This window comes from Podarcis cretensis, assembly GCF_951804945.1.
Source record: "Podarcis cretensis genome assembly, chromosome: 1".
NCBI classification, from domain to species: Eukaryota; Metazoa; Chordata; class Lepidosauria; order Squamata; family Lacertidae; genus Podarcis; species Podarcis cretensis.
The window spans coordinates 14896545-14913193 of record NC_137170.1 but is presented as its reverse complement, the minus strand read 5'-3'; the positions used below and the strand labels follow the sequence as shown (position 1 = coordinate 14913193).

Sequence of the window (16649 nt, the reverse complement as noted above, 5' to 3'; positions counted from 1 at the left end):
CCTGTCATGTATTGTGGTTTGCAAGGTGCTTGACAACCCATTCAATTTTGCATTCTTAGATGGGTAGAACCCTTGCCCCCTCCAATTTTTTAGCCCTTGATGCCCATGCTAGGCTTGAGAGCCAGTGTGGTGTAGTGGTTAAGAGCGGTAGACTTGTAATCTGGTGAATCGGGTTCGTGTCTCCGCTCCTCCACATGCAGCTGCTGGGTGACCTTGGGCTAGTCACACTTCTTTGAAGTCTCTCAGCCCCACTCACCTCACAGAGTGTTTGTTGTGGGGGACGAAGGGAAAGGAGAATGTTAGCCACTTTGAGACTCCTTCGGGTAGTGATAAAGCGGGATATCAAATCCAAACTCCTCCTCTTCTTCTTCTTGAAGGCTGTGTTAGGCTTTGCAGGTCACAGGTTGCATAGTCATGTCTTACGATGTACATTTTGGAGGTCACAAGTTGCATAGTCATGTCTTATGATGCACATTTTGGAGAAAGATGGATGCCAACACAATATTTCATAGAATCATAGTTGGAAGGGAGTCATCTAGTCCAACCCTCTGAAATATAGGAATCTTATCTAAAGCATTCAAGACAGATGGCCATCCAACCTCTGCTTAAAAACTTACAATGAAACACCAAGTCTGTCACTTCCTGAGGTAGTCCATTCCTCTGCCGAATTGCTCTTACTATCAGAAAGCTCTTCCTGGTGTTTAACTGGAATCTCCTTTCTTGTAATTTGAAACCATTGGTTTGAGTCCTACTCTCCAGATCATGAGAAAACAAGCTTGATTCATGTGACGGCCCTTCTTGAAGATGGCTATTATATATCTCCTCCTCTTAGTCTCTTCTTATCCAGGCTAAATATCCACAGCTCCTTCAACTTAACAGCTCCTTAAACAGCTCCTTCAACTGTTCCTCATAAGGCTTGGTTTCCACTCTGTTGGTTCCAGTCTTGGTTGCCCTCCTCTGTACACGTTCCAGCTTCTTAAATTGTGGTGCCCAGAATTGGGCACAGTATTCCAGGTGTGATCTGAGGAAGGCAGAATAGAGTAGTACTATGACTTTCCTTGATCTGGACACTGTACTTCTGTTGATGCAGCCTAGAATAGCATTAACCTTTTTTTTTTCCTGCTGCATTGCACTGTTGACTCATGTTAAGCTTATGGTCCTCCAAGACCCCCAGATTCTTTTCACATGTACTGTTAGTAAGCCAGGTGTTCTGCATCTTATATTTGTGCAGCTGGTTCTTCTTGCCTAAGTGCAGAACCTTGCATTTGCCCCTATTGAAATACATTTTGTTAGTTTGCGCCCAGTTTTCCAATCTGTTAAGGTCATATTGAATCTCAATTTGGGTTGTGTCATTTGTGTGTGGCCTTTTGAATTACTTTTATTCATTTGGTATTCTTAGACTAGAGACAGATGTGAGAGATTCCCATCCCTCCAACCGCCAAGAGGCTTGATGTTTCAGGTGATATAAATCACTCACTCTTGCTTTTGGTGTAGTACTGAACACTAACTAGGCTTCTACAGGCTTCCTACCCCTAGAATTTAGCCACTGAGCTACAATTTCTTACAAAATCTGGCTCCTATGTCTTTATTAGTGTTTTAATTAAATAAATTGGTTTCACTTACCCTCTCCTTGAACATCTGCTTAACTTGCCTTGACGTTTTGTTAGCTGGGACTCCCTTTAGCTTATGCCCCAAGAGCCTTTCCAGTTTTGGGAGATGGTTTCACAACTGGAGGGGGTGACTGCTGACAATGCCTGTCTGCCTTGCTTTGCCTTGCCTTGCCAAGGCTGATCATAGTGATCAGAATGAAATGGAGAAGGATGAAGTTTTTAAGGAGTCTATTGAACATTCAGCTTTATGAATTACACTGCAGAGATGCTAGCAGTGGTGCTGGTGGCTGGTGCTCATTGGGAACTAGTGGGGTGGAAGGCAGAAGTTCAGAGCCAACGGCAAGCAGAGGCAACCCCTGACTAACCATACTCAGTGAAAACCCACTGAAGTTAGTGGATATGATTAACTTAGGTTAATTAACTCCAGTGGGTCTACGCTGAGTAGAACTTAAGTTGAATACAGCTCCAAGCTTTTGAGAGGACTTCAACATCCTGCTCTGTTGATCGTTCCATCAGGACAAGCATTTCAACTTGCCAGAAGGAATTATTCTTGCTCTCCTCCTTCCACACACTTCTGGGGGGTTCTCCCAACACTCCCCTGAACCAATTTTTTTTTTTGGGGGGGGGATGTGCTAGTGGAGGAGAGGGGAAAGCCCTGTTGTGGAAGTGGAAGTCGTTGCACAGGCTTTCACTGATGGGGCTCACCCTTTTCCGTATTTGGTTGCAATTTTTGGTATTTTTTCTGTCCCTTTGCAACTGATGTGCCCATGCTTTCCTTACAGGCGCAAATGGAAGCATGGGAAGCAGGTTAAGAACACCAAATTGTCTTTTGAATGTGGCCAAGAAAAAGTGCCTTCCTAACCCCCAACAGCTTTTTATCAAGTTGCATCTTAAAGGGGCTTACCATTCATGCCACTATCAGTTTGCTGGTGTGCCCTCTGAACTCAACCAGAGCTAAAAGAATTGTTTTTGTTTTGCCATTTTGAAACCCGGAAATATTGCTCCTTGCTATAAGAGGATCTTAGGCTTATGTATGAACCCAGCTTCATAAACTACATTCTCAACGTTTTACTTAGCGTTGTTTTAGTAACAAGTCTTTATTTTAATACATGAAATCCAGCTGAAGACTTATTCATTAGGCGCACTTATGAAACTTTCAACGTATTACTAATCTTGTGTATATCTAAGATGGTGGAAAAGACATGATTAGCGATGCAGCTGATGAAAGAGTTTTGCTTAATCTCCTGACTCATAATGAAGGAAAGGACTGGAATCTTAAAAGGCAATTTTCCCATGCAAGGAACATAATTAACCCAATATATGAATCGCGAGGAGAGTAGTTTGGCTAAATAAATGACCAGCGCCAATCAATTCCATTCTTTTTAACTGTGATGTCTTCATTTGGTAGGCATCAGGGAGGGCAATATCCCATTTAAATGTAAGTACAGTATCTCCATCTCTGTAGTGGGCAAAAGCCTTTATTTAAAAAAATGACACAAAGAATTAAAAAAAAATTAAAATAGAATCTGTTAAAAATGTGTATGTGGACACTATGCTGGCCTAGATTGGCCTTTGGGCCTTAGCCTGATCCAGCTGGGCTTATTGACACCTCTTTTGCCCTCTAGGCTGGCATCCCTCAGAAGGCCAGGTTTGTCTGGGGAGGAGAAAGGCCTTCGAGCTGCTAACTCCTTCTTTCCACCTTTCATGAAATTAAAGTTAACATGCTTTTGTAGCACATTTGATGTTATGCTGCGTTCAGGCAGTGAATTCTAAAGTTCTTTTTAAAAATGAAAATGAAGCAATTTGAATGCCATCTATCCCACTTAAACTGCATGTCATGAGCTGAATCTTGTGTTGTTGTGAAATATGAAACTGCCTGTGCCTTTTCCCCTTTGGTCATGGGCACACCCACTGGGTGAAACTGGCCTGTTGAAAGCTTCTTCCTGTACACTCCTATTCATTTATGCGCCTGATTCATCAACAGTGTTGCTAGCTCAGCTGTTTGGAGCTTTTGTAACCTTGTCCTGCTTCTTCTGGCAGCCATCCCCAGCCTTTTGTTTGTCATCCTTTTTGGAGGTACATTGTTGCCAGTGCACAGAATTGGATGCCATCAGCCCTAGCAAGCATGACCAATGGTTAGGGAGGATTGTAGTTGCATTTAAGCAACATCTGGAGGGCCACAGGTTCCCCCGCCCTGTTGTAGAGGTTTGAATGAGATTCTAGGTCAATATTTTTTGGGCTAAATGCATTAAGAATTGTTAATGGGTCCTGGGAAGAGAAAGCTGGATGTCAAATCAGTTTTCCTACTCCATTTTGGAGTGGGAAACTGATGCTATGTAAAGCAAAGGTAGCCATGTTGGTTCACAAGGAGCCGACCTCAAAGTCACAAAATAGTGGCAAGCTTTCAAGCTATACAAAGCTGTTTATCAGGCAGCATCATGTTGGATGTTGTTGCCATAAATTCATCCTGGAAACTTTTGTTCTAAGAGTGAGATTGCAGACACTTATTATACTTATCCAAATCAAAACATCTTTGTCATTTCACATTGATGTCTCAGTCCTAAGCATGTTTTCTCAAATATAAATGATATGGATTTAAAAGCAGGCGTGAGGAACCTCCTGCCTGTTGGTCAAACTAGACTTCAAAGTATATTTAGAATTGCAGTCTAAATTGAGATTTAAATTTGGAATTAACTGTTGTTTCTGGAGCTGAATGCATTGGAAAATATTATTTTCCTTGGTCATAAGCTACCTCCAATGGAGTTGTGGATAGAGAGGATCCTGTGTTTGAGATCGCTAGGCCGGTCTGAAGAACAACAGTCCCCATTCAAAAGCCCCATTCCTTCACAAGTCGTTTGGTTTGAAAGCCTTGGCAGCAACACATGTTTGAATCTGTTTTAAATTTGGAAAGCAGATTGTACTGCTTTGAACATGGAAGATAAAATATATATTCTTCCCTCTCCCCATGCCAGTCTTGCTTTTAATGGAGATGTTGAAGGACTGCTGGCCTGGCATCTGGCTGGTGTGGATCTCAACCATCCTGGTTATGATGGGAGCACTCCATATGCCGTGGTAAGTGTGTGATTACTGTAATATGTCAGATGGACGTCCTGTTCAATATGTATGTTAAATCAAACACCTCTTCGGTTCTAAGGCAAATCTCCAAAGAGCCCCGCATCAACTTTAGAGGTTTCTGAAATGGCTTTGCACAGGATTCAGTGGAGCTGCAGGAGCAGGAGGCTCTCGAAGGCCTTGGTCAGCGGTCAGAAATCCAGTGTCCTCCAGGTGCTTTTGAATATAACACTCATGGCTCATGGCAGCTGCAGCCCAAAGCAACTGGAGAGCATCAGCCTAGAAAGCATGGGTTGGGTCCAAGCAGTTTTCCCCCACCTCGCTCTTTTCCGAGGGAAAACTCACTCTTTAGCAATGCATTGGAATAAATGCCAATTTGGGAAAAACCTGAATTGCCATTTGTTCCAAACAAGTGCTAAAGAGCATTTCCCCCCAGGGAAGAACAGCAGGACAAGAGGAAGTGTTTATAAGCCCTTAGAGCAGTGCCTAGAATGAACTACCAGTAATTCAGATTAATTAATTCATTGAATTAGTTCAAAATCTCTGAGATACATCAGGAACTATAGGAGGAGACTCATGAAGTCTTTTCCAGATCTTTCCCCTCCCCCTTCATCTCTGCTGTCTGGAACTTAATGGGGGAAGCAGGGAGACTTGGAAAAGGCTTTGAGCAAACAGGAGCTCATGAGCTGTCTTAAAGGTTTTGCAAAAGCCTCTTTGAGGTAGCTCCTCTGAGCAAGCTTCTTCAAAGGGTGCTTTTGCACAGCCCTTTAATGGTGAGCAGATGAGTGAGGATAAAATCCTGCTTCCTTGGGAACAGAATTGCATAGCCAAGGAAGGATTAAACCCTGCCCTCCCACCCATCAGCTGATGTCAGCTGCTGTTGGTGGGTGAGTGTGGTCTGGGGGAAATGATATCATGTGCCAAATGGACTCCCTGGCAGGCCAAGATTGGTCTGCAGTCCAGAGGTTCTTCATCCCTGGTGTAAACAGAACCACAAGGGCATTCTCCAGTGCCTATGCTGATGTTTCGAAATGGCAGGGCCTCTAGGGAAATAACAGGGCCATCAAGAAAGAAAGTGTGCAACTGGGTGATTGCTCAGGGTTTTGTGCAAATACCTGCTCAGCTATTGTGCGCAGGGGAAAGGGGTCTGATTCTAATACTTTTAGACTGGTGCTAAATCACATAGACAGTAGGTTAGAGAGAAACCTACTGTCTACTCATAGCTTTAATGGAATGAAAAATCTCAATTGAGTTTGTGTGGTACAGTATAGTTATTTATATAGCTATCTGTTTTTTGAACTTCTAGTCTGCCAACTCAGCTGAAAGAACTCTCTAGTACACCATTTAAAAATTACATAGTATGCAATAAAATACACATAAAGTCTCTTAATGGATAAACAACCATAAAAGTTAATAGAAAACAAGGAAAGCAGCAGAAATTAAAACCACTTGATTTCTCGGCTCAAAAAGAAAGAGACCTGTTTCTAGCGATCCATCTTCTAAACCACTGATCTCTTTTTCAAGCCATCTTCAGCACTCTGGAAATCATCCAACCTATCACTGTAAACCTGATGAAGAGAAAAGATTTCTATTATTTTCCTAAACTTTCCAATTGGCCAATCCTGGTGAGTTTTTCTTGGGAGAGGAATATGCCACCCCTGAAAAGGCCCTGTTAGTAGATTCCAGTTTGACCTCAGGTGTTGAAGAGATCTGAAGCAGAGGCTTTTCGCTGAAGTGTGAAGCATATAGATGGTGCATATGGGAGCAGCATGTTTAGGTGCCTCTGTGTGATTTGTGCATGTGTATGAGCACCTATGTGCAGATGGCATAGCAGCACTTACTACTATCACAACCTTTTCTTGTAGGCAAGAGCTGCAAATCGTATGAAAGTCATGGAGTTTTTATGTCAGCTGGAGGCCTAATTTGGTAAGACTTACGCTTTGAGAAATAACCACCACCAATGTTTGGCGGTGTGCATGTGGGTCATTCGCTCCATGAGGAATGTTTGGTTTGGGAAATGGACTGAGTTGGGACCACAGTCCTCTGGTTTGAGTTCATAGCAGCATATATCCATCTGTTTTATCATTACAGTCGTGCCTTGCAAGACGAAAAGAATCCGTTCCGCGAGTCTCTTCGTCTAGCAGTTTTTTTGTCTTGCGAAGCAAGCCCATTAGCGGCTTAGCGGATTAGCGCTATTAGCGGCTTTTAGTGGCTTAGCGGATAAGCGGATAAGCGGCTTAGCGGCTTAGAAAAAGGGGGGGAGGGAAAAAAGTCGGAAAAACTCGCAAGACATTTTCGTCTTGCGAAGCAAGCCCATAGGGAAATTCGTCTTGCGAAGCGCCTCCAAAACGGAAAACCCTTTCGTCTAGCGGGTTTTTCGTCTTGCGAGGCATTTGTCTTGCGGGGCACCACTGTACTTGGTGGGCTAAGGTGTCTTGCATGCTCACTAAGCAGATGGCTAAATACAGTCAACTTTGAAAGCACCAATTCGGGGGATCTCAGGATTTGGAAAATAGATCATTGCCATCAAAACTAACAGCACTGCCCGTTTGGGAGGACACTAGTCTGTAAAGGCTGCATCACATGTACACCTAAGGTTGTGGTATACACACACACACACACCCGATTATGTAATCCCGATTATGTAAAGTGCAAATGGGACTGGTGGTTTGATTCAAGAGTATCATGCTGGTAAGCTTGCCATGAAGGCTGGATTGGCCAAGAACAAATGGAGTGTTCTGCTCTGGAGTATATGAAACCGCCCCAGGGTGGCTTTTCCTCAAGGAAGGCTGTGAAATCCTTCTCCTTGAAATTTCAGGCCATGTCTTAAGTTATTTGAAACATGGCTCCATACTGTGAAGCAAGTTTCTCCTTGCTTCACGGGCATGTTGAAATGATTTCTGCTACTTATCTCTGTATACATTCAACAGTATGCAAACACCTATGGGCAATGATCCTGACTCGCTATGGTGCTTTATAAATGGATTACATCATTCTGTTGGCTGTCTGCTGAAGCAACAAAGTTGTCAGCTCAATTTTTGCACTGGATTTCTGTCATTCTCTAGCCCAACCTCCCGTCTCTACTCACCCACATGTTACAAGGGCAGATCACTTGTGTTTCAAATTAATAGCTATGTTTTTAAAAGCTTAAAACAAGAAAGCCACGTTTTATGTATAAAATGTATCTTAAAGGAATAGCAATATTCAGCTGAGCAGTATTAAACAGAAAGTTCAGTCCCACGGAGGTTCATGTCTTCTGACCTTTATTTAATTATTTTTATGACTGGCCAGTGAGAAAGTGGAGAGTACACTTGTCAAATATGCATGTGATACAAAATTTGGAAGAACTGCAAATGCAATAGAGGATTTTATATACAGTTTGAGAAGCTACTGATAGGGTAGAACTCTGGAGTGCAATGGGTAATTTTGGGTGGCTGTCATTGTAAAGAGGGAATGTCAACGACTTGCACTCAGACAGTTATCTACCTACCTACCTATTTATCTAATATATTTTCCTGATTTTCTTTAGATACTTGGAGCTTCCCTGAGGCAAGATGGGGAGGAAAGGCACACATCGCTGCAAGCAAGACAGATAACAATTGAAGAATGCAAGCTTATGCTCACTGTTTTTAGTAAAGAGAGTCTATTTTCTTATATATATATATTAAAAGAAGAAACTAATACTTAGCAAAGGACACTGCAATACTTTAGACTCGGTGCCCATACTAGCCTATTGAATCAATTTGTGTTTTCAGGAAGGAATGTGTGATGATGAAACAAACAGCTGTTCTCAAACCACATATGAAATTGCCTTATAGAAAGTCAGGCCATGGATTCAGTGGTGGCATTGTCTGCGATGAGTAGACACAGCTTTGCAGGGTACCAGGCAGAAATCTTGCCCAGACTTGATATTAGTTTAACTTCAGTTGCTGACTATTGGACCTGAGACCTTCTGCAAGCAAAGCAAAGTGCTCTGTTGCAGAGCTACTGTGTCTCACTATAGCTCAGTGGCAGATGACTCAGGGCAGGAGCTTCTTCACAGAAATCTAGACACAGAAATCAAGTTTCACATTTCAGCAGGGGCTACCGTTTTTTCAAAAGATGAGATAATCGGGAATTTCAGAGAGAAACATCATTTTTAAAACCAATCTTCTGATTTGCTGTGTACTGCATTAGAAACCTGGTATTAGCTTTCCTCTCAAATTAAGTGGGGGGGGGGAAGCACACACATCAGATTGCTTGAGAGAACTGTGGGGCTTCCAGAAGGGGGGAAAGTCTTTAAAATCTAGAGAGGCAGCCCTCTCAAAATATAGTATTTCACAAGAAATGACAGGATAGATATGGATTATGAAGAAGAAGGAGTATGGACTTGATATCCCGCCTTTCACTCCCCTTAAGGAGTCTCCAAGCGGCTAACAATCTCCTTTCCCTTCCTCCCCCACAACAAACACTCTGTGAGGTGAGTGGGGCTGAGAGACTTCAGAGAAGTGTGACTAGCCCAAGGTCACCCAGCAGCTGCATGTGGAGGAGCGGGGAAGCAAACCCGGTTCACCAGATTACAAGTCTACCGCTCTTAATCACTACACCACTAATGCCATGTGTATACTGCCTCTGAAACCAGTGATGGGGGTGTACAGGTTGCAGAGTAGGCAGGAGTGTAATGCACAGCCCCAGAACGTGCTCAGTCACAACAGGATATTGTGTGTTGGTTGGAGGAGAAAAACAGAAAACCCGGGAGCATGGCCAGCTAGCCCCTAAACCTGAGGACTCCTGTTTGGAGATGAGGATACACTCCAGCTGGGATGGGTAACCTGTGGCCCTCTAGATGTTTCATGGAAACAACTCCCACCATCCCTGACTCTTGGCCATTCTGGCTGGAGCTGATGGAATGCCTTCCCCTCAGATGTCAAGGAGAGAAGTAACTATACAACCTTTAGAAGAAACATGAAGGCAGCCCTGTATAGGGGAGTTTTTTTTTAGTGTTTAGTGTTTGATTATGTTTGTATATATATTGAAAGCTGCCCAGAGTAGCTGGGGTGACCCAGTCGGATGGGCAGGGTACTAAAAATAAAAATTATAATTATTATGGGGTTTGAAGTACAGCAACATTTGGAGAGTGACAGGTCCCCTTCCCCATGCTACAACATTTTGTTGAAGGTCGTCACTTGGAGGGTCCCGCTTGCGGTGGTGGTAAAATCTTGGTAATTTGCAAGGAAGTCAAAATAATGCCAAAATTTGTAAGCATCTTTCTGTGGGCTCTTGCCTAAACAGAAATCTGAGGAATATTTGAAGGAGGTGGTGGTGTGGGTTAAACCACAGAGCCTAGGACTTGCCGATCAGAAGGTCGGTGGTTCGAATCCCTGCGATGGGGTGAGCTCCCATTGCTCAGTCCCAGCTCCTGCCAACCTAGCAGTTCGAAAGCAAGTGCAAGTAGATAAATAGGTACTGCTCCAGCGGGAAGGTAAACTGTTTCCGTGTGCTGCTCTGGTTCGCCAGAAGCGGCTTAGTCATGCTGGCCACATGACCCGGAAGCTGTATGCCGGCTCCCTCGGCCAGTAAAGCGAGATGAGCGCCGCAACCCCAGAGTCGGCCACGACTGGACCTAATGGTCAGGGGTCCCTTTACCTTTACCTTTCAGGGAAGAAAATACATGTAGGTATTTTGAGAACAGCTTAATTGCTTTTGATAAGTTTTGTGATACATTTCAGGGTGACTTTGTGCATCTTTGTTTCTGCTGTCAGCACATTAGACTTCCCCCACCACTGTGTAATAGTGGGAGTTACTGTGGAAATAATCACGATCTCTTTGCTATGCCTTTCAATAAAATCTCTGAAAAATATTAGCTCAGAACTAAGTGGTTGTGTTTTTTTTTAGTGGGGCAGTGAGGAGGAGGAGGATTTATTGATCTGGTCAGTTAACAAGAATGGTAGCCATCAATGGTATTCTGCTGGTGAACAATACCATGACCAAGACAAGTCCTGATTTAATGGACTTAATCTAGCCCAGTATTCTGTTTCCAACAGTGATCAGGAAGACCAGGAGCCCACAATCTAGTCCAAGAAAAGGAAAACACAAAATTATATAATAAAATACTCATAAAAGCATAACCTAGAATATCTACACCCCCCCCCCAATTTACGTAAGAATCCACACCAGAAGCAGCCACTAAAAACTTGGCTGGATTATTAACATTTCCCAAATGCCTGGGAAAATAAAAATGTTTTGGTCTGTCCCTCAAAAAAATGACAAGAGTTGGTGCCCGGTGAATTTCCCTGATAACTGGGATCCTACTACATTACTGTCAGTTGTTACCCCACACTGCTCCCCCCCCATCACTTTCCTAACCGCAAAAGGTCCATTTTTAAAAACGGATTTGTTGTGTGAGAACTCTTTAATTGAAGAAACTTTAATTTCAGGTATGCCGTTGAATCCCTCTTGCAAAACAGTGAGAGTTGGGAGGTGACCTATGTCTTTGGAGTCAGTGTGTGCTCAGTCCTTTGTCAGAATTCTTGAGCATCTTGGATATAAACGGCAACTTCATCATCATCTTGAGGGTTTAGAAATTGCCCCGTGTTAAGAGCAGAGTCCCCAGATGTCTGAAGTGCCTTATGTGCCTTACTTGTGGGGTATACAAAAACAGTGATTTAAGCCAGTTCACCAACGCAGTGAATTCCTCTAAGCACTCATATTTCTAACTTTCAACATACAGAGTTGTTATACTTAACAAGCATCAACTTGGACCTAAGTAGTAGTGAGGGAGGCATGCCAAAGCCATAAATCCTTTTGCTTAAAAAGATTGGCTGGCCTGTGTTAACATTGCCGTAGTTATTATGTGATATAAAGAAGAAAATCACCACAACAGATGCTCTCGAAGTGTTTTGTATTGCCTCCTTTTCCTCTTTGCAATTTAATCTTGAATGCATGCAAAGAGAGGCTAAAACCTTGCTGAGAATGTCGCTTCCATCTGTCTCATCCACCCTCCTCCTAGACTGAAATGATGATCCAAGAACTTTGGGTGACTGAAACTATTAACTAGAGTCTAACAGCAATCTGGATTCACCATGTGCTTCCCTTCAAGCCCCTTGGCAACACAGCCACAGGTGAGAATTACATAACCGGTTTGATCCTAAATTCTGCTTATGCACAGGCTTGGCTCATCCCCTGGGCTGTTTGGGGTTGCACTGTGGAAAAACACGTTTGGAACATGTAGTTTGACCTCCAAACCACACATGGCTGATCCAGCCCAGGATATGAGCTGACGGACAGCTATAGGAGCAACTTCGCCCCAAGCCTGATCGGTCACATTTTCAACATCCATTAAAGTAGTTAGCCCTGGCGCAAAGAGAGTAAATTAAAGGCAAGCAGGTTAACCGTGGTTTACGCAGTGGATTAAGCTAATGAGACCCTAAAATAATGATAGAAATAAACATCAAAAGGAAGCCAACTCGGAAAGTGTCTTCCAGGATCCAATTTAAGCTGGCTGTGATGGTGACAGCTTATAAATGAAAATGACAACGTAAACAGAACGTATGTGTGCTGCCTTAATTATGGGGTGTGCGTTTAAGTTCGCTTGCTGAGACCTAAACTGTGTCCACATGCTTGCCTTCATCATCTCCGACATTTTGTTTCTCAACACATTGCTCCTTGTGCAGGCGAGTGACTGCAGACAATGCCTGCATGAGATAGCTCAGGTGGTAGAGCATGAAACTCTTAATCTCAAGGTTGTGGGTTCGAGCTCCACGTTGGGTGAAAGATTCCTGCATTGCAGGGGCTTGGACTAGATGATCCTCGGGGTGCCCTCCAGTTCTGTGATTCTATGAATGTCCCATGCCGTTGTTGGACATGCCTGGGTTATCAGCAGATGTGCACCTGTGCTGACCCCAACACCCCACACACTGCAGGCTTGCAATACATTCGGGTTGTTACCTTTTTTGCTTTTTATATAAGATCTCACTACAAGCTGAGTTAATGGTAAATCAATCTCAATATCCGTATAGTGAAAAAATCAAACTGCCTAAACAGACTTCCGAAATCATCTGCTTCAGTCGGTGGAGCTTGCCTTTTGAGAGCAATCAGGTACCTTCATTGTACTTGTTTTTGGCACCTGCTAATATCATTCCTGGGAACGCATGTGGCGCTGTGGGTTAAAGCCTCAGCGCCTAGGGCTTGCCGATCGAAAGGTCGGCGGTTCGAATCCCTGCGGCGGGGTGCGCTCCCGCTGCTCGGTCCCAGCGCCTGCCAACCTAGCAGTTCGAAAGCACCTCCGGGTGCAAGTAGATAAATAGGGACCGCTTACCAGCGGGAAGGTAAATGACGTTTCCGTGTGCGGCTCTGGCTCGCCAGAGCAGCGATGTCACGCTGGCCACGTGACCCGGAAGTGTCTCCGGACAGCGCTGGCCCCTGGCCTCTTAAGTGAGATGGGCGCACAACCCCAGAGTCTGTCAAGACTGGCCCGTACGGGCAGGGGTACCTTTACCTTTAATATCATTCCTGTTTAGACAAGCCTACCCAGATGCTTAGAAATCTGAGGTGATCTTTAATCTGTTTTTGTATTTTGTAATTTTTAAAGTCAGGTTATGAATTTTTCTTGGTTTTACTGTTTTATCTTTTGTAAATTGCTTTAAAGTTTGTGGGGGGTTTTTTTGTTTTTTTACAACCAAGTATAAATGTTATGGGACGTGGGTGGCGCTGTGGGTTAAACCACAGAGCCTAGGACTTGCCAATCAGAAGGTCGGCGGTTCGAATCCCTGCGATGGGGTGAGCTCCCATTGCTTGGTCCCTGCTCCTGCCAACCTAGCAGTTCAAAAGCACGTCAAGGAGCAAGTAGATAAATAGGTACTGATCTGGCAGGAAGGTAAACGGTGTTTCCGTGTGCTGCTCTGGTTCGCCAGAAGCAGCTTAGTCATGCTGGCCACATGACCTGGAAGCTGTACGCCGGCTCCCTTGGTCAATAAAGCGAGATGAGTGCCGCAACCCCAGAGTCGGCCATGACTGGACCTAATGGTCAGGGGTCCCTTTACCTTTTACCTTTTATAAATGTTATGGGACTGATAAAACCAAGCACCGAATCTGGAGGCTACAGGATTTGGTGCCCTCCCTGCTGAATTGCAAGAAATCACTACTAAATTGCACAAACCTGGCTAGGTCTGGAATTGCACGTATAAGCGGGAGCTGTATGTATCATTAAGAGCAAAAGACAAACCTGCTGGATTAGGCCAGGCATCTAATCAGGCATCCTGTTCACACAGTGGCCAACAGAAACCACAAGCAGTGCCTGCAGTAAAACCCACAAGCACGTCCTGAGAGCAAAAGCTCTCTCTCTCACTGCAGTTTCCAGCAACTGGCATTCAGAAGCATGAGCATGACATTCATTACGGTCAGAGACAAGCTTGAGAAACACAATGGAAATACAATCCCAATAGCAAAACATACATTTAAAACAATATACAACAATGGATTTTAAGTTTAAAAGTGCGATAGGCATATAAACACATAAAAACTTTAAAATAAACTACCTCAGAGAAATGACCCAAAGTCACCCGTGGATCCAGGTTTGGGAATTTTCTTAACGAACTAGGTTGAATCGGGGGATGGTCTGCGCCTACAGATCTGTGCACATAATCTGGCGACAATCCGGGTCGTCTTGTGGTCTTTGCCCTAACAGGAGAAGAACGAATTTTTGCTTTACCGGGAGCTCAGCAAGCCTCTCCGGCAGGGGTCATGGGTTTCTCTACATGCCTGATCGGAAAAGGGACATCTAAAAAATATGTGCTCAGGGCTTCCTATATCCCCCAATGAACAGGCGCAGATTCTCTGGTCATATGGGACTTTTATAAAGGATCCTTCCAAGACCGGAGAGGGCAGAGCTGAACATTCAGAAGCAATTATTGCATCCAACAGTGGCAGTGGAACATGGGCATTAACAGCCCAATCTAATAGTCAGGGATGCACATATGTTTCTAAAAAGCTTGGATTTAGCTGATTCGCTATTCAAAGAGGTAAAGTAGGGTGACTGCTGGATTTGGTTCACCTGCTTTCCCCTCCAAACAACAGGATCAGCAGGGTCATTTTTGGAGGCAGTTGGATCACAGCCAGCGTCTTTCAAAAGAGGGACAACTGGATTCAGGGCTGCTAACCAGTTTGTTTCACAAGGGTTATATACAATTTTGCTGGCAGGGTTCCAAACACAGGCCTTCAGCAGGGCATCTCCAAAACTAGAGAGAGACAGAGAGAGAAGGGGAAAGTCTGGAGGTTGTGATGCCCTTAAGGAGATAGTGCAGAGTTAATTCGCTGTGCCTGAATACGATGCAAGAAACAGTTCTCATTGTTCCTTCTTGAAGTTTCACAACAACTATAGAATGTTACCAACCTAGATCAGTCATCCCCCCCCCCCCCATTTTTTAAAAATCAAAGGGACTTGCTTATAACAATAGCCAGTGCATACAATAAGTGAGCTGGACAAAAACAGAAGTGCTTCTGGGGAATTATCATATGTGCCCTAGAATAAGAGAACTGGGGATGGGAACTGCTGTTTCTCCTGACCTGGCACCTGCGATTCCAGGACAGCTGTTATAGTCAAAGAGCTTATTCCCAGGCTGGTTGCTGAAGATCTTTCAAGGCATATTTATGAGCCGAATACCAACTTGAGTATGTTGCTTTAAAATGCATTATTGATTCCAAGAAGATGAGTAAGCCTGCTCATGCCATGGAACTTGAGCGACTCTGATGATGCTACATGATGCATTGCCCGCCCGTGGCTTGGCACAGGTTCTGCCAATGATAATGTGTGGTAAATGAAGAGTCTTCTGCTGCAACCAATGGGCAAAGCCCATGGACATGGTGTGATAATTCTGCAAAACACGTCTTGCAAAATGCACTATCCGTCCTACGCAGAAAATTCTGGGGTGAGTTGCAACTTGCAAAGGAAGCAATCCAGGAGATCGCCAAATGATTCATTTTCATTTTCCCTTTGTGATGCATTCAAAGCTTGCTTGGCCATGAGCACTAGAACTTAAATGGCAAAGTGATACCTGTGTAGGGTTTGGAAAGATTAGACCAGCTTGTCTGGAACTGATGGCATTTGGAGGGTACCGGGTCTGTTAAAGTCTGGATTAGTGAGAAAGGAGAGCTATGCCAATAAAAGCTGGGTAGACATAATCTTCTGAGCTGTGATTTTTGACTATGCCTGATTTCAATCTGGAGGCACTGTCCCCACAATAAATTGATTTTTATTGTAAAATGTTGTCAGTAGTAAATGGTATTTGGGGCAGTGGCGGGGGGCACAGGGACACGAAGGTAAGGATGGAAGAAGCTGTCATTTTTTGAATCTCTGTTACTCATTTTTTCCAATATTAATTTCAGTTGCCCACATTTTGCAGCAATTTGCAATTAAAAAAAACAACAACCCCTCATGAAAGTTAATCAGCATTTTGGTGCAACTTTCTCGTAAAACACATTTTTATATGCAGGTCTGCAAGCAATTCCTCCTAATATACACATTTTTTAAAGTTATGTTCACCAATATCTTCATTTTTATGCACACTTTCGCCAAATTTATACATTTTTGTAAACACTGGCTGGAGAACTGTTTTGCAAAATTAATCAAAGCACGGATTCTGCAAGATAGCTCTATTTGGGTTCACATACTGTTTTGGGCGCGGGTGGTGCTGTGCGTTAAACCACAGAGCCTAGGACTTGCTGATCAGAAGGTCGGCGGTTCGTCCCATTGCTCGGTCATTGCTCCTGCCAACTTAGCAGTTCGAAAGCACCTCAAAGTACAAGTAGATAAATAGGTACTGCTCCAGCGGGAAGGTAAATGGTATGTCCGTGTGCTGCTCTGGTTCGCCAGAAGCGGCTTAGCCATGCTGGCCATATGACTCGGAAGCTGTACGCCGGCTCCCTCGGCCAGTAAAGTGAGATGAGTGCCGCAACCCCAGAGTCGGCCATGACTGGACCTAATGGTCAGGG

The 16649-nt window shown here is 43.9% G+C and overlaps 1 protein-coding gene and 1 long non-coding RNA gene across 4 annotated transcripts in view; one reads left to right on the top strand and one right to left on the bottom strand.

Annotated features, from left to right (window-relative positions):
• The window catches only part of ASPG (asparaginase), a 58268-nt gene extending 47747 nt beyond the window's left edge, over positions 1-10521 (top strand). The window contains exons 14-16 of one of the 2 annotated variants that reach the window (XM_079995913.1): positions 4583-4682; positions 6548-6608; positions 8212-10521. In XM_079995913.1, the coding sequence (XP_079852039.1) occupies positions 4583-4682; positions 6548-6604 (157 nt within the window). In that variant the 3' untranslated portion in view covers positions 6605-6608; positions 8212-10521. The remainder of the gene's footprint in view (positions 1-4582; positions 4683-6547; positions 6609-8211) is intronic. The other variant, XM_079995914.1, reaches the window with a different exon arrangement.
• Positions 5935-16649, bottom strand: part of LOC307209025 — a 442352-nt gene continuing 431637 nt past the window's right edge. Inside the window, exons 1-2 of one of the 2 annotated variants that reach the window (XR_013835292.1) lie at positions 15232-15843; positions 5935-6250 (exon numbers count right to left, since the gene is read on the bottom strand). This is a non-coding gene — a long non-coding RNA (uncharacterized lncRNA). Of the gene's footprint in view, positions 6251-15231; positions 15844-16649 lie in introns of those variants that run through there. The other variant, XR_013835291.1, reaches the window with a different exon arrangement.